Source organism: Nyctereutes procyonoides, unplaced genomic scaffold (genome assembly GCF_905146905.1).
Source record: "Nyctereutes procyonoides isolate TBG_1078 unplaced genomic scaffold, NYPRO_anot_genome, whole genome shotgun sequence".
Taxonomy (NCBI): domain Eukaryota; kingdom Metazoa; phylum Chordata; class Mammalia; order Carnivora; family Canidae; genus Nyctereutes; species Nyctereutes procyonoides.
Window position 1 is genome coordinate 6,283,113 of NW_026575140.1, and position 18,169 is coordinate 6,301,281.

An 18,169-nucleotide genomic window follows, 5' to 3' on the forward strand; every position below is an offset into this window, starting at 1 on the left:
CCATAAACTTCATGATTAAGGGATCCCTGGGTGGCGCAGCGGTTTGGCGCCTGCCTCTGGCCCAGGGCGCGATCCTGGAGACCCGGGATCGAATCCCACGTCGGGCTCCCGGTGCATGGAGCCTGCTTCTCCCTCTGCCTCTGTCTCTGCCTCTCTCTCTCTCTCTGTGTGTGACTATCATAAATAAAAAAAAAAATTAAAAAAAAAAGAGCTGTTTAAAAAAAAAAAAACTTCATGATTAAGTTCCACGTGTTTGTGACTTGGGGTGAGGCTGTTGGATCAGACTGTGATCCCCTGGGGGCAGGGGCAGGGCAGGAGGCCCAGACCATTGATTCAGAATACACATATTCTACATCCAGTATGTGCCAGACCCTGGCAACCCTTCAGGGAGAGTAGAGGACGCTGGCAGGCTCCTGCTTTTGTGCAATTTATATTCTTTTTTTTTTAAGATTTATTTATTTATTCATGATAGACACAGACTGAGAGAGAGAGGCAGGGACACGGGCAGAGGGAGAAGCAGGCTCCTCGCAGGGAGTCTGATGTGAGGACTCGATCCCGCATCCTGGGATCAGACCTGAACCAAAGGCAGGTGCCCACCCGCTGAGCCACCCGGGCGTCCCGCAATTTGTATTCTTAAGATGCACGTCAGCTAGTGGTCAGTGCCATGAAGGGAGAGAGACGGGGTGACCAGGGGAAATCCTGAGTTGGTGTTAGAGATGCTCAGCGTCCCGGGGTGGCCCTGCAAGGGGTTCCGGCGCACCCCCCCATGCCCCGCGTGCACACCCCTCGGAAACGCTCCCGGCAGGGAAGCCCCGGGGTCCTCGGCGCCTGACAGTGCGAGGAAGGCGGTGCTAGGAGGAGCCGCCCGCGTGGCTCCCCGCCGCACCCCGGAAGTGCCCCAGGCGAGCCCCGGGCGGCCTGCAAGGCGACGGCGGCGAGCGGCCGGGCCCCGTGGAGCGCATGCGTAGGAGCGCGAGCCGCGGGGACGTGCGCATGCGCGCGCGAGGGCGGGAACCCTGGGGGCGCCTCGCGGCCGGCGCGGCGGTTGCGGTGGCGGCGCGAGGCCGGGCGGAGCGGGGCGCTGAGGCGCTGAGGCGGCGGCCTGGGGCGGGGAAGCGCTGCAGCCGCGCCCGCAGGCGTGATGTCGACGCTGAACCTGAAGCCGAAGCACCGCCCCTTCTGCTTCAGCGTGAAAGGCCACGTGAAGATGCTGCGGCTGGTGAGGCCGGGCCGGGCCGGGCGGGGCGGGGCGTGCTGGGCGTGCGCGCAGGGCCGCGGGGGACGGCGCCCAGGCCCGACGGGCTGCCCGGGGCGCGGCGGTTCGCTGTGCGCCCGGAGGCGGCCCCTGCCCGCGGCCTTCACGGACGCGCTCGCACGGCCCAGGGAGCACCGTGCTGCGTTGACCCACCGCGTCGGAGGGGCCGAAGGGCTGCGGGGGAGGGAGAGCCCGGGGACGGCCCGCGGGGCCCGGCACGGGGTGGGCCCGGCAGGCGGCGGGGAATCTCGGTGTCTGGGATCTGCTGGTGAACCACACGCGCTGTAAGAAAAGGAGAGGAGTCGAGGCGGCCCCAAAGGCTTGGGCCCAAGCAACGGGAAGGACGGAGCTCGCACCCCTGGGAACCCGAGTGAAGCAGATGTAGGAAGAGCACCCGACGCATGGGGATGTCGTGTGGGCAAGGCGTGAGGAAGCAGGAGCTGAACGACGCAAGACCTCGGGGAGCCGCGGAGGAGCGCTTCTGCATCTTTTTTTTTTGAAGATTTTATTTATTTATTCCTGAGACGGGGGGGGGGGGCACAGGCAGAGGGAGAAGCAGGCTCCACGCAGGGAGCCCGGCGTGGGACTCGACGGGACTCGACGTGGGACTCGACGTGGGACTCGATCCCGGGTCTCCAGGATCGCGCCCCGCGCTGAAGGCGGCGCTAAACGCGGAGCCACCCGGGCCGCCCACGTATTTGCATTTTAGAAGTTGTCCCCTAATACCTTTGTCCTGGTAGCTCAGGGAAGATACCTAAGGGCTGTAGCTGTAGGGGTGAAGAGGGGATGGGTTCCCAAGACGGTTAGCGTTAAATCAGCAGGACCTGGGGATTGATACGTTGTGGGGAGTGGTGAGGAGCACCGATAACAGAATTAACTCTAGGGTGGGTGACGGGATAGAGAGTGGTATGAACGATTAAGGGCAAGGAGCAAGCAAGATGAGCCCAGTTTTGGATGCGGTGAATTGGAGATTCCTGTAGGTATTCAGGTAGAGATTGCAAATGACTATTTTATGTGTGAGATGTTGAGGACTGACTTGGGACACGGACCCACGCTTGTCGACCGAGTCATGAACGGAAGCCAAAGGAACGCCAGCATCTTAAAAGGATGGGTGAAAGGAGAGAAGCCCAGCAAGGGAGAATCGCTGCAGGGGTATAAGGACTAGGAGAAAGTGACGTGCAAAGAAAAATAGGAAAAAGACAGGCAATGGCAATTAGGCCATGGGGTCCCATAGGATAAGAGCTAAAAAAATGTTCATGAAGTTTAGTAATTCTGAAAAATCATTGAGCAAAAGTAGTTTTCAGAGTGGTGAAGAAACGTGTGAGATATCGGTGGGATATTTAAAAGAGAACTGGAGGGATCCCTGGGGGGCGCAGCGGTTTGGCGCTTGCCTTTGGCCCAGGGCGCGATCCTGGAGACCCGGGATCGAATCCCACATCGGGCTCCCGGTGCATGGAGCCTGCTTCTCCCTCTGCCTATGTCTCTGCGCCTCTCTCTCTCTCTCTCTGTGACTATCATAAATATAAAAAAATTTACAAAACCTAAAACCCCGCCCAGGCGCCCCCCGGCACCCCCGTACCAGCTCCCCCCCGCGCAGACCCTCCAGACTATTGTGCGCCCCACTAGAGCCATCCAACCACAGTCCCAAAAACCGCCCCACTCTAACCACTGCCCAAGTCCCCATACCCTGAATCCCCCCGTATAGCCTCGCGGCATGAGGCCAGACCCCGACCCCCTCCCGCATACCACACCCAGCCCACCCTCCAACAGTAACCTTACGCTACCCATCCGGAGGAAAGCGGAGCCCATGAATCACACTCTACCAACACAACCCAACACCCTCCCCTTCAACAAACTAACCATTACACTAAATCCTCCCACCCACCTCTTCCCCCAAACGCCGAAACCCCCTGACTCACAAAAACGGCACCTCCTCTAGTCAATCCCCCCTGGTCCCCTACATCCACCATCTCCGATACACGCAAACCGTAAACCGCCCGAGCGTAGTGGGGAATCCCTGGGTGGCTCAGCGGTTCAGCGCCCACCTTTGGCCCCGGGGCGTGATCCTGGAGTTCCGGGATCAAGTCCCACGCGACCGGCTCCTGGCATGGGGCCTGCTTCTCCCTCTGCCTGTGTTTGCCTCTCTTTCTGTGTGTCTAAAGTGAATAAATAAGTAAAATCTTTTTAAAAACTTAAAAATTAAAAAAAAAATAAAGTGAATGTAGGGCAGCCTGGGTGGCTCAGCAGTTTAGCGCCGCCTTCAGCCCAGGGCCTCATCCTGGAGACCTGGGATCGAATACCACGTCAGGCTCCCTGCATGGAGCCTGCTTCTCCCTCTGCCTGGGTCTCTGCATCTCTCTCTCTCTCTCTCTCTCTCTCTCTCTCTCTCTCTAATAAATAAAATATTTAAAAAAAATAAAAGTGAATGTAGATGCTACTAGTTAACAGACCAATCATAAAAGTCTAGCCAGGGGAAACTCTTGACAAAACCATTTTCCAAAAATATAGAGATTTGGGGTAGAGCTGTAACATGACAGCTTCTAAGAACATGACATTGACAGACTCCCTGAGGCCTATCAGCTTATTTTTCCTTTAGGTCACTTAACATTTCTGTGTTTTATATCATCTTCCTTTGGAAATGAGATTGAATTAGATTATCTTCAAGGCTTTTTTTAACTCAAAATATTCATCAATTCTGATTGCATTCTATTTAGGTTAGAGAAAATATGTAAAAAGTGAAGCATCAGTATTGTTGAGAGTTTTTTTTTTTCCTTTTCTCCCCCACAGGGTTCTTCAGAGAATTGTTTTTCTCTAACAATTTATTTTAAATTTTTCTCCAGTATTTTTCATGGCAACATTCTAAGTGTAAATTTGACAGTAGATTCCAGATTGCTAAGAGTTAAGGAGTGATGATGAGCAGATGGTAAGGAATTACACAGTCACTATACAGGTGTTTTTGCAAAGCATTATAGAGAGAAGTAGAAAACAGGAGTTTTCTTTGGGGACCACGATGAATGGAAGGCGTGTGTGTGTTTTAAGAGAAGAGAACTTGGATATGTTTGTATTATGATAAGGAAAGGAGCCAGTGAGGAGAGATTGGAAGGTCTGAGAGAGAAAAAAAAAAGATATGTAGTAGGAAAAGATGAAGGGAGAAAGTGATGGTATTAGTTATACAAGTGGAATGACAGAGAGGGACGCCTAGTCCTCTAAAACACAAAAAAAGGCAATATCCATACATTTTAGTAATTCTTCTTTTAGGTGTGCATATATATGGCATAAACACATTTATTACTTTAGAAATGATCATTTTTATAGCTTAAACTTGCATTCAGTAATCATTGAATGAATCTTTTTTTTTTTTATCCTTATAGGCACTAAATGTGACATCCATGACCTTTTTTATCATTGCACAAGCCCCTGAACCATACATTGTCATCACTGGATTTGAAGTCACTGTTATTTTCTTTTTCATACTTTTATATATTCTGAGGCTTGATCGAATAATGGACTGTTTATTTTGGCCTTTGCTTGTAAGTGCTCAGTTTTACTATTAAAATTAACTAGTTTTTTTCCCATCATAGGCATTTTTAAAAACTAGTCTTTAGTTTTTTAAGCCTTTATGGAATGTCTGATAGGCTTAAGAAGGAGGAAATCTACCCACTGCTACCATATTCTGTGTTGTTACTGGTGCAACCACAGAGCATAAATTCTCCTCTGAGCTCCCACCTACCAGTAGATGGGACTGACCCTTCTGTTAGGAGAATTCACTTAAGTGTTTATCTTCTAAAGAAATTTAAATTTAAGATTATGCTAAGAAAATTATAGAGCATTCTTAATCTTTATCTCCCTTTTAAGTATGTATTGAGATGGCTTCAAAATTGGGGAAAGAGATGGAGGCAGATACACAAGTATCCAAATCTTACATATCTCGGATCTCTAAATGGAAAAAAATAATCTGGGAAATGAAGTACAGGGTTATCTTACGTAAGAATGTCTGTAATCATTAATGCTAAATAATTAACTCATCTTATACAACCTTATTTAATAGCATATGAACTTGCCTACTCTACTTATAGCATTGAGAATAACTGCCCAGTAGAGTGCCTACATGGTTCTGAAAACAGCCAAAATAGGCAAGTTGAAGATGCTAGTTAAGGTGAACATGTCCCTTTAGCCTGGACTATTATCCAGTTCTGGGATGAACTGAATGACCTTACCTCTCTCTCCTGTTTTAAGTTTTGTCCCCAGCATCCTGTCTCTGTATGTCTCCCTCCTAAGACCCCTTGCTACCACTCCCACCTTTGGCTGGACTGATAGCTGCAGTTAAGTCTTCCTCTGCTGCACTTGTCCCATCTTCCTGGATTCCAAAGTGCTGATATCCAAGCTAGTAACCGCTATTAAGAAGGGAGGACTTTAGAGCTATTCTCAAACCATAAGCATGCCTTCAAGTGGTACCTTCTAGAACCACCTTCAAAGGCCAATGATGAACATTTCAAGCTAATCACAAGCTGAAAAAGTCCCAAAAGGAGAAATCTGGGAAATAGGATTTTCATAGCAATTCTCTAAACTTCTACTTGATCACACTTTTAGAGCTGGACTTGACTGGAGGGAAGTCTAGGAAAAGAGATCACAATGCCCTCTTCAGCTGGCCCTCAGAGTATATAATGTCCTTTAGTAGCAGAAACAGCTAGGCTAAATTATTCTAGGAATTTCTTCAAGGACATAAGCATGGTCCATATCCTCTTTACTCAACAAGTTGTATAGTTGCTCTTCACATTCTGCTTTCCAAGGTTAATAAACCTAATGCATTTTAGTATTTTTTCTCCAAACTATAATTCTCTAGAACTTATAGACCCTAGCAATAAACTTGGAGCCCTAAGCTTAACAAACTACACTGAGAGGGCGAGTGGCCTATGTGTAGACTGAAATTTTTGTTTCCAGTTCTCTGAGGATCAAACTTTGCTGAGAAATGGTGCTATGTGGTCAACTATGGGATTATTCCCTTATGAAACCCAGATTCCTCTCTGTTCTTGATCTAGGAGAATCATTTATTCAGCAAGTGTTACACGTCTGCTAATCCCAGCTTCTGTAATGTGTTCTTTGATAAAATACAAATCTTATGACTGTGAAATTTTCAGTGTAGCCAAAAAGCAAGACAGATGAGTAATTCAGTAGTAGGTAATAGGTGCTGGGATAGATGCGTACCCAGAATCATATGGAGGCATCCAGCCAGGGAAGGGAACCAAATCATCATAGGCTTTCCTGAAAAAAACTATGCCTGAGTCGAGGGCTGAAGGATTAAAAGTAGTTAGTTAGCAGGTATGGGGATCAGAGGGCTTTCCTGGTAGAGGAAGCAGTATATGTGAGAGTCTAGGGGAAGGAAGAGCATGACACTCCAGGACCTGCCTGTAGTTCTGAATGGATGGGATACTGAGTTGTGGAAGAGAGGGGGCAAGAGTGGAGTCTTGAGAAGCAGTAGGAGGTCAAAGCATTGCAAGCCTTTATGTGCCCTGGGTTTTAACCCAAAGGGCATTGTAAGCTTTTCAGGGTTTTAAATGACAGTCACATGAACAGCTTACAATTTAGGAAATTGCCATGGGCAGTGTCAATAATGGCTTAAAGAGGAACAAAACTAGACGTAGGTCTCAGAGACCACTTAAAAATTTGGTTCTAGAGATCCAGGAGCACGGTTACCGGGCTGGGTCTATGGTCGCTCTGCGGGCCGCTCTGCCGGCTGGTGCTTTTTTTATCAGGGCAAGCTGTGTTCCATGGCAGGGAACTTTTGGCAGAGCTCCCATTATTTGCAGTGGATTTTGGATAAACAAGATCTGTTGAAGGAACGCCAGAGGGACTTAAAGTTTCTCTCAGAAGAAGAGTATTGGAAATTACAAATATTTTTTACAAATGTTATTCAAGCATTAGGTGAACATCTTAAAATTAAGACAACAAGTTATTGAACAGTCTATTTCAAGAGATTCTATGCCAGGTATTCTCTGAAAAGTATAAATCTTGTATTAAAAAAAAATCTTGTGTTAATGGCTCCTACTGTGTGTTTTTGGCATCCAAAGTAGAGGAATTTGGAGTAGTCTCAAATACAAGATTGATTTCTGCTGCTACTTCTGTATTAAAAACTAGATTTTCATATGCCTTTCCAAAGGAATTTCCTTATAGGATGAACCATATATTAGAATGCGAATTCTATCTTTTAGAACTAATGGATTATTGCTTGATAGTGTATCATCCTTACAGACCTTTGCTCCAGTATGTGCAGGACGTGGGCCAAGAAGACATGTTGCTTCCCCTTGCATGGAGGATAGTGAATGATACCTACAGAACGGATCTTTGCCTACTCTATCCTCCTTTCATGATAGCTTTAGCTTGTCTACATGTAGCTTGTGTTGTTCAGCAGAAAGATGCCAGACAGTGGTTTGCTGAGCTTTCTGTGGATATGGAGAAGATTTTAGAAATAATCAGGGTTATTTTAAAACTGTATGAGCAGTGGAAGAATTTTGATGAGCGAAAAGAGATGGCAACTATTCTTAGTAAGATGCCAAAGCCAAAACCTCCTCCAAACAGTGGAGAGCAGGGTCCAAATGGAAGTCAGAACTCTAGCTACAGCCATTCTTAAAACATTCTGAAGAATTCCATAGTGGACCAGTTGGAAATAAACCATTGGACAGATTTCAGTTATGTCTTCAATGGAACACAAATGAAAATGAATAGCTTGCTTCTGTCAAGCATATTGGGAAGTGATTTTATTTTTGCAAAATAAGTTTTTCTTTACCTAATTTGATTCTAGTACATAATTCATTAAAATTGATTATAATTGATTATAAAAGCTTGGAAAGCTTCTAAAGGGAACTACAGACAACCTTACATAGATATTTCAAAATTAATAGCTTTTGATTAGTATACTTTTTCTTAATTTGGATAATAGAAATTGTAACTTTTTATTAAGCCAAGAAACATAAAGCATAATTTGTTTAAAATTCTCTTTGGTCATTGAAGGACCAAAAAAGGACATAAAAAGTCAAATATATGAGGGTTTTTTTTCCCTCCTTAAGTTAAACTTTAAAACTGTATTTTAGGAATCAAATCTTACAAAATCCTGGAAGATTTTGGTAATGATGTTGATAATTTCAGGGAAATTAATCAAGTACCTATTTACTTAAAAGTACATTTTATTCAATAGTTTTAGTATCTTGCCATGGAAGATACTAGCCCAGCCTAGCAGAAAAGTGCAATATGTATAGCATACTTTGACATTTTTTTTAATTTTTATTTATTTATGATAGTCACACACACGGGGGGGGGGCAGAGACACAGGCAGAGGGAGAAGCAGGCTCCACGCACCGGGAGCCCGACGTGGGATTCGATCTGGGGTCTCCAGGATCGCGCCCTGGGCCAAAGGCAGGCGCCAAACCGCTGCGCCACCCAGGGATCCCATACTTTGACATTTTAAAAGTTATTAATTCCATAACCATTTTGAAGTGCTGGGAAAACTTAAAAAAAAAATCCTACATGATGTTCTTTGCATTTGATTCACAATCAGGCATTTTGAAAGCTAATTGGATAAAACATCATAATATGGTTGAAATTTGGTAACATTTTAATGTTAATTTTTACTCTGCTGTGAAAAGTTTTTTTTTTAAGTTTTTTATATTACATCACACCCTAGTTTATTTTTGTGTCTTAGTGTGGATTTACAAATTTACTACAGGTATCTTGAGCCAGGAACACAATCAGGTTTCAGGCCAGTTTGATACTGGCTGTTCTTAATCCTCATGAGTGTAGGACTTTGAACTAAATGTTATGTCAGTGGGACTGTGCTATCTGTGGAACTTAAAATAATCATTTTCTTCAGATTTGAAGGAGAGTGATAAAATTTGGAGTCATAGGATATTGATGTACAATTTAAGGATTAATTTTTTATAAATCAATTGTGAACAATGGATTATTAAATGTTGACTTCCTAGTATAAAACTTCAAGAATAAAAGTAAAGTTCTCCAGCTTAAAAAAAAAAAAATGGTTCTAGGGACGCCTGGGTGGCTCAGTGGTTAAGCGTCTGCCTTCAGCTCAGGTCCTGATCCTGGAATCTAGGATTGAGTTCTGCATCGGGCTCCTTGTGTGGAGCCTGTGTCTCCCTCTGCCTGTGTCTCCGCCTCTCTCTCTCTCTCTCTGAAATAAATAAAATCTTTAAAAAAAATTGTTGGTTCTGTAATCCAGGCATGAAAATTATAAAGGCCTGAACTACAGTAATAACAGCAGTTGTAGAGAAAGGGTTAACAGGGTAGAATTGATAGGACTATGTACATAAGAATTAAGAATATCTGACATTAAAAAAAAAAAAAAAAAGAATATCTGACATTTAAGTATCTTGAGATGATAATGATATAGGAACTACAGAAAGAAGAATAGGTTTAAGGAAGGGCCAGGGAGAGGAATGCAATGAGTTCAGTTTGAGAAATACTACGTTTTAGTTGCTTATGGAATATTCAGATGGAAATACTCAAAACAGGTCTGAAGTTTGGGAGAGAGGACTTAAAGCTGCAACTTTGGAAGTCATCACCTTGTGATGGTAGATGAGCTCCGGGACTGGCCTAAATGGCAAAGAAAGAATGGAAAGCAAGCTGAAGGTAAAACTCGGAAACGCCCACATATTGGGTGAAAAGGAGGAGGAGCCAGAGAAAAGCAGGAAAGAATGCAAGGGAGACCCATGCCATAGAAGGCAAGCGAGGAAAGCATTTCAAAAAGGAGTGGTGAACACTGGCACATGTAAAGAGAGCAAAATAAGTCCTGGAAGAAATAAATATTCACAGACTGTATTCCTGGAGGTCCCTTGACCAAATTGGTGTCCCTCAAGTGGACAGGTGACCAGAAAGCTGAAAGTATGGTTAGACTGAGCGGAGGAAGAGAAACAACCATAACTAGAGGGCTGCTGCATTGAGGAAAGCTAGCCAGGGACAAAGAAGGTTAATGAACAAAATAAGGTCCCTGCAGAGTGGTACACTCCCTAGAACCCACTTTTACCCATAAGCCATTCATATACACTTTCCTGAATTACTCACAGGAGGCAGGGCTGTCTGTCTGAAGTAGATGTGTGGCTTGCCTTGAGGCCAGCAAAATATCCAACACAGAGGAACATTAACCAATGACAGTCTGAATATTTCTTGCAAATGAGAACTTTTTCTTCCTACATGCATCTAATCTTGCCCGGTCCCCATGGAACTCTTCCTATTTTTTTTTTTTTTGAGAGAATGTGAATGAGGCAGAGGGATAGAATTTCAAGCAGATTCTGTGCTGAGCGTGGAGCCCAACATGGGGCTCTATCTCATGACCCTGAGATCATGACCTGAACTGAAATCAAGAGGTGAATGCTCAACCTACTGAGCCACCTATGCACCCCCATTTTCTTTTTAATAACCACATTTCTAAATTACCAGTTTAAGGTCTGATACTTGTATATTAACAATACATTCCTGCCTACAGTTCCCTGTAAACAGATATAAACCATTCCAGAATAAAGACAGTTGACGTTTCCCACAGTATACATCCATTCAAATGCTAGCTTAAAGCCATTGTTCAGAGGGCAAAAACTTTGTTTCTAGAAATCACTAAAGAAATGAACTACATGATCAGAAATAATAGCATAATCAGCCAGCCATTGCATGCAGATGTATGAAAGTTTTTTCCTGAAAATTACTACTTTCTGCCAAGTGGGTGCAGCTTTTTTATGAATTGCATTAACTGCATTTTAGTAACATTATAAAGTTGTCTGATTTACAGTGTAAACAACTCCACATTTTCTCTTAGCATTCTGTACCATTTTATTATAAACCTTCCACACAATACATCATCCAGTCCCAACCAGATGAGTTCTCCTTCCAACTGCATTTAAATAAAAAGGAAAGTCTAAGTAGTTAAATGATTGGTATATCATAGGTCAAGAAAAACACTAGGCATTGCTGTAGACCAAATGCAATATAGGCATCATTTTACTGTGGCACTTGGATTTCCTAAAATAATTTTTAAAACCACTAAATTTAATAAAATGAAAATTTCAAAATCTCTAGGCAGCTGATTTATTTTTTGGTGATCTTCATGTAAAGCTGACCTTGCTATTCTGTGTTTTAGGATATTATCAACTCAGCGATAGCAGCAATATTCATGATAATCATATCTGTGTTGGCACTGTTACCAGAAACCACAACATTTATAGTCCTTGGAGGGGTGAGTATAGGTTTTTCTGATTTCTTGCTTTAGGTTTAATTAGTATTCAAATTTCCTTGAAAAATAGATACAAGAACAGAAATCTACACTGTATTCATCCTTGGGGCTCTTAGGCCAGTATATAGTCCCTAGTGGCTTAATATTTTTTGTGTGAGTACATATCCTGATTAACATGGAAGAATATGATTTCACCCTAAAACTGAAGTTAACCAAGCTGTAGTTCCTATATATTCTGCATCAATATTCAGGGCTAGACTAGACTGATCTGTTACAATTAGCTCTGAGAAACCTGATGTCAAACAGAAGACCATGGATGAGTCTCATAGCTCTCCCTTTTAAAGAAAAGGCTACATACCACTTGTTAAGGTGAGACAGATTGCTCTGAACTCAGTTTTGTTTCGTTTTGTTTTTGTCCAGATCTTTCTTCAGATGGAATATAAGATGTCTCATGACATGGTGGTAGGAAGCTTTATAACTAAAGAATTTATTTTGAACTTTACTTGAAGAGAAGCAAGCCAGTTTAATCAGACTTTATCCAGGAAGGCAAGCCAAAATAAATAAGAATCAAATAATTGAGTTTTAGTTCCATCTGATACTCTTCTGAAATTTCTTTTTTTTTCTCTTCTGAGATTTCTTTTTTTTTTTTCTTCTGAGATTTCTTATAGGAGGTTCAAAATCATTTGGCTTTTCTAGATTCTGATCTAGAGATGTGAATCAGAAAGTTCTTAAATAAATCTCCCTCCTACTTCCTTGTCTTTCCATAGTATGGGCCACTTAGGAGAACTAACCATTCTCAGATAGCCATGTATGTCAGTCCATGGTTTTTCATCTCCTTATTAAGCCCCAAGCAACTTCATAAGGGATAAGAATTATTCTAGAAATGAAATAGTGCTATAATAGCAATTTCTTTTTCAATATTGCCCTGGCTATTTGGGGTCTTTTCCGATTCCACACAAATCATAAGATTATTTGTTCCAACTCTCTGAAGAAAGTCCATGGTATTTAGATAGGGATTGCATTAAATGTGTAAATTGTCCTGGGTAGCATTGACATTTTCACAATATTAATTCTTCCAATCCATGAGCATGGAATACTTTTCCATCTCTTTGCATCTTCCTCAATTTCTTTCAGAAGTGTTCTGTAGTTTTTAGGGTATAGATTCTTTACCTCTTTGGTTAGGTTTATTCTTAGGTATCTTATGCTTTGGGGTGCAATTGTCAATGGGATTGACTCCTTAATTTCTCTTTCTTCAGTTTCATTGTTAGCATACAGAAATGCCACTGATTTCTGGGCATTGATTTTGTATCCCGCCACACTGCCGATATGAGTTCTAGCAATCTTGGGGTGGAGTCTTTTGGGTTTTCTACGTACAGTATCATGTCATCTGCAAAGAGGGAGAGTTTGACTTCTTCTTTTCCAATTTGAATGCCTTTTATTTCTTTTTGTTGCCTGATTGCTGAGGCTAGGACTTCTAGTACTATGTTGAATAGCAGTGGTGAGAGTGGACATCCCTGTTGTGTTCCTGATCTTAGGGGAAAGGCTCCCAGTGTTTCCCCATTGAGAATGATATTTGCTGTGGGCTTTTCATAGATGGCTTTTAAGATGCTGAGGAATGTTCCCTCTATCCCTACACTATGAAGAGTTTTGATCAGGAATGGATGCTGTATTTTGTCAAAAGCTTTCTCTGCATCTATTGAGAGGATCATATGGTTCTTGTTTTTTCTCTTGTTGATAATGATCTATCATGTTGATTGCTTTACGAGTGTTGAACCAGCCTTGCATCCCAGGCATAAATACCACTTGGTCATGGTGAATAATCTTCTTAAAGTGCTGTTGGATCCTATTGGCTAGTATCTTGTTGAGAATTTTTCCATCTGTGTTCATCAGGGATATTGGTCTATAATTCTCCTTTTTTGTGGGGTCTTTGTCTGGTTTTGGAATTAAGTTGATGCTGGCCTCATAGAACGAGTTTGGAAGTATTCTATCCCTTTCTACCTTTCGGAACAGCTTTAGTAGAATAGGTATTGTTTCTTCTTTAAATGTTTGATAGAATTCCCCTGGGAAGCCCTCTGGCCCTGGACTTCTGTGTCTTGGGAGGTTTTTGATGGCTGCTTCAATTTCCTCCCTGGTTATTGGCCTGTTCAGGTTTTCTGTTTCTTCCTGTTCCAGTTTTGTAGTTTGTGGTTTTCCAGAAATGCGTCCATTTTTTCTAGACTGCCTAATTTATTGGTGGATAGCTGCTCATAATATGTTTTTTAAATTGCTTGTATTTCCTTGGTATTGGTTGTGATCTCTCCTTTTTCATTTGTGATTTTATTAACTAGAGTCTTTTCTCTTTTCTTTATAATAAGGTTGGCTAATGGTTTATGTATCTTATTAATTCTCTCAAAGAACCAACTCCTGGTTTTGTTGATCTGTTCCATAGTTCTTCTGGTCTCTATTTCATTGAGTTCTGCTCGAATCTTTATTAACTCTCTTCTTCTGCTGGGTGTAGGTTTTATTTGCTGTTCTTTCTCCAGTTCCTTTAGGTGCAAGGTTAGCTTTTGTATTTAAGGTTTTTCCAATTTTTTGAGGGATGCTTGTATTGCGATGTATTTCCCTCTCAGGACTGCTTTTGCTGTATCCCAAAGATTTTGAATGGTTGTATCTTCATTCTCATTAGTTTCCATGAATATTTTTTTAAAAAAGATTTTATTTATTTATGAGAGAGACAGAGAGAGAGAGAGGCACAGGGAGAAGCAGGCTCCATGCAATGCAGGGAGCCCGATGCCGGACTTGATCCCAGGACTCCAGGATCACGCCCTGGGCTGAAGGCAGATGTTAAACCACTGAGCCACCTAGGGATCTCCCTCCATGAATCTTTTCAATTCTTCTCTAATTTACTGGTTGACCCTTTCATCTTTTAGCAGGATGATCTTTAACCTCCACGTGTTTGAATTTCTTCCAAATTTCTTCTTGTGATTGAGTTCAAGTTTCAAAGCATTATGGTCTGAAAATATGCAGGGGTTAAGACCTGATTTGTGACCCAGTATGTGGTCTATTCTAGAGAAAGTTCCACGTGCACTTGAGAAGAATGTGTATTCAGTTGAGTTTGGATGTAAAGTTCTGTAAATATCTGTGAAATCCATCTGGTCCAGTGTATCATTTAAAGGTCTTGTTTCTTTGGAGATGTTATGCTTAGAAAATCTGTCATTTGCAGAAAGCACTGTGTTGAAGTCTCCCAGTATTAGTGTATTATTATCTAAGTATGTCTTTACTTTGGTTATTAATTGATTGATATACTTGGCAGCTCCCACATTAGGGGCATAAATATTCATGATTGTTAGGTCCTCTTGTTGGATAGATCCTTTAAGTATGATATAGTGTCCCTCTTCATCTCTTACTACAGTCTTTGGGGTAAACTTTAATTTATCTGGTATGAGGATTGCTACTCCAGCTTTCTTTTGAGGACCATTTGAATGGTAAATGGTTCTCCAGCCTTTCATTTTCAGGCTGGAGGTGTCCTTAGGTCTAAAATGAGTCTCTTGTAGACAGCAAATAGATGGGTCTTGTTTTTTTAATCCAGTCTGAAACCCTGAGTCTTTTGATGGGATAATTAAGCCCATTCACATTCAGAGTTACTATTGAAAGATGTGAATTTAGTGTCATCATAATACCTATTCAGTCCCTGTTTTTGTGGATTATTTCTTTGGGCTTCCTCTTTCTTTTACGGGGTCTCCCTTAATATTTCTTGCAGAGATGGTTTGGTGGTCACATATTCTTTCAGTTTCTGCCTATATTGGAAGCTGTTTATCTCTCCTTCTATTCTAAATGTGAGCCTTGCTGGATAGAGTATTCTTGGCTGCATATTCTTCTCATTTAGGACCCTGAATATATCCTACCAGCCCTTTCTGGCCTGCCAGGTCTCTGTGGAGAGGTCTGCTGTTAATCTAACATTTCTCCCCATATAAGTTAGTGATCTCTTGTCTCTTACTGCTTTAAGGATTTTGTCTTTGGAATTTGCAAGTTCCACTATTAAATGTTGAGGTATTGAATGCTTTTTATTGATTGAGGGTGGGGGGACTCTCTCTATGTCCTGGATCTGAATGCCTGTTTCTCTCTCCAAGTTAGGGAAGTTCTCAGCTATGATTTGTTCAAATATGCTTTCTGGTCCTCTGTCCCTAACACCAATTAAACATAGATTTTTTTCCTTCTGAGGCTGTCATTTATTTCCTTTAACCTTTCCTCGTGGTCTTTTTCTTTTTCTCTTTTTTCCTCAGCTTCCTTCCTTGCCATCAACTTGTCTTCTATGTCACTCACTCTTTCTTCTACCTCATTAACCCTCATCGTTAGGACCTCCAGTTTGGATTGCATCTCATTTAATTAATTTTTAATTTCGGCCTGATTAGATCTAAATTCTGCAGTCATGAAGTCTCTTGAATCCATTATGCTTTTTTCCAGAGCCACCAGTAGCTTTATTATTGTACTTCCTAATTGACTTTCTGACATTGAATTTTAATTCAAATTCTGTAACTCTGTGGCAGAGAGTACCATTTCTGATTCTTTCTTTTGTGGTGAGTTCTTCTTTCTAGTCATTTTGCTCAGTGAAGAGTGGCTAAAAACGAGTTGTACTTATTAGAAGCGCAAACTCTTCTCTCTGTAGCATTCCAGCTGTTCTCTCTTTAACTCTCAGGTCGAATTTGTAGGTTTTCAGGATGATTTGAAAGTTATCTAGGTAAGTTGGTGGGGACAGGTGATTTGGGGACCCTACTCTTCTGCCATCTTGCCCCGCCTCTTAAATATTTTTTTTTAACTTACGAATAAAAAAAGATAATCTTATCCCTCTACTATGGAGAAAGAGGAACAAGGCATAGGATTTACAACTGACCCTTGAACATCAGTCCCCACACACACACTTGAAACTTTTTAAACTCTGACTTCCCAAAAACTTAGCTACTAATAGCCTACTGCTGACAAGAAGCACTGAAAATAAAAACAGTTAACACATATTTTCTATATTATATATATATCAAACATTGTATCTTACAATAAAGTAAGCTAGAGAAAAGAAAATGTTATTAAGAAAATCATAAGAGAAAATACATTTACAGTACTGTACTATAATTACTGGAAAAAAATTCATATGTAAGAGGCCTATGCAGTTCAAACCCATGTTGTTCAAAGGTCAACTGTACTTTTACTCATTTGCTTATTCATTCACTGATTCATTGTTTAAAAATATGCACTTTAGTAGATGCTGACAAAATATAGAGTTGTGCTGTCCAGTGCAGTATCCACTAGCCACATATGACTACTGAGCCCTGGGAATGTGGCTGGTCTGATTGAGATGATCTATACATTTAAAATACACACTGGATTTCAATGACTTACCAAAAACTGTATAACATTTCATAATAATTTATGATATTGATGACATATTAAAATTATATTTTGGATATACTAGACTAAACAAAATATGTTATTAAAATTAATTTCACTTGTTTTTTGTTCTTTTTAATGTGCTATTAGAAAATTTTAAATTATGTGGCTTACATTGGTGACTCACATTATATTTCTTTTGACAGCATGGACTAGAACATGAGCCCACCTTATCCTCAAATTGCTTAGAGCCTAATACAGAGAACAGAAATGCAAACAACTGTATATAAGCCATTGATAGAGTACTGCAGGCCACAAAAAAGAGAAAGCAGCTACCTTGCTCTGTCAGTAGAAATGCAACTTCCTAGGAATAAAGGGTAGACAAGGGAGATGTTTCCAGGTAGAAGAACCAGCAACATGCAGAGTACCAGAGTTATGGAAGGATAGGTAGGAGGTACTTTTTGTGGTCAGAACCTAGGAAGCTGAGTTTGAGATTCAGGATGGAAAATGGAATGGTATCTAGAGACAAGAGGCCAGACTTCCTGGCCATTGGATGGAACTGACCAAATAGCATGCAAGGTATATTCTTCTTTTCTAGCCCGGGTGCCAGCTCTCAGATAGCCTTCAGAGTACCTAAAGACCAGGTTCTAGTTTATTCCCTTTACCTTTTTTTTTCTCCTGAGGCCTCTTTAGAATCCCACTCTTAAGTGGATGTAGCCTAGCCTTTAAGAGTTCACTTTGGATCATCTTATCATTCCAGTTCTCAAAAGTGTTTATCACAGCTACAGTTGCAATGATTTAATCTTGAGCTGGTGTTAACTTTGGCCCTTTCTTCAGTAGAGTTTGTAATAAGAAAGGCAGTTGAACATTGAGGGCAGGTCAAGAGATCCAGACAAGTATTAATTTCAGAGCCCACACCACTTCAGTATTATTTCTGCTCACCTAAGTTCTCTTTTCCCTTTCTCTAGGCAGCTAGGGAACTTGAGAATGAGAATAAAAGGATCCTTGAAGTTTCCTCCCAGTTTAGCATTAGGTGGAAGTGGATGGAGCAATCTCAATATCCTAGCAGGAGAGGAAGCCAGTGGGCGGGCCAAATAAAACCTGTGTGAATGATGGAGGTCCAGACCGCCGGGACAGCAGTGACAAAGTGTGTTTGTTTCCAGGTGTTTGGACTCCTAGTAGCAGTGTGCTGTATTGCCGATGGGGTCCTTATTTACCGGAAGCTTCTATTTAATCCAAGTGGTCCTTATCAGAAACGTACTATTCATGACAAAATATAAAAGTTTTGTAATTTTATATTACTTTTTAGTTGATCCTAAGTATTA

At 41.8% G+C, this 18,169-nt stretch overlaps 1 protein-coding gene and 1 pseudogene across 2 annotated transcripts; both read left to right on the top strand.

Annotated features, from left to right (window-relative positions):
• The first annotated feature begins 1,091 nt into the window (after positions 1–1,091).
• LOC129497481 (chemokine-like factor) lies at positions 1,092–18,163 on the top strand. Of its 2 annotated transcripts, XM_055306390.1 has the most exons (4): positions 1,092–1,219; positions 4,627–4,785; positions 11,391–11,486; positions 18,008–18,163. In XM_055306390.1, the coding sequence occupies exons 1-4, from the start codon at positions 1,142–1,144 to the stop codon at positions 18,122–18,124; spliced, it is 450 nt and encodes a 149-aa protein (XP_055162365.1). In that variant the 5' UTR covers positions 1,092–1,141; the 3' UTR covers positions 18,125–18,163. The 2 variants fall into 2 exon arrangements, with proteins under 2 accessions (XP_055162365.1, XP_055162366.1); XM_055306391.1 differs by lacking the exon at positions 4,627–4,785.
• Positions 5,020–8,082, top strand: LOC129497480 (cyclin-C-like; annotated as a pseudogene).
• Positions 18,164–18,169: the final 6 nt, after the last annotated feature.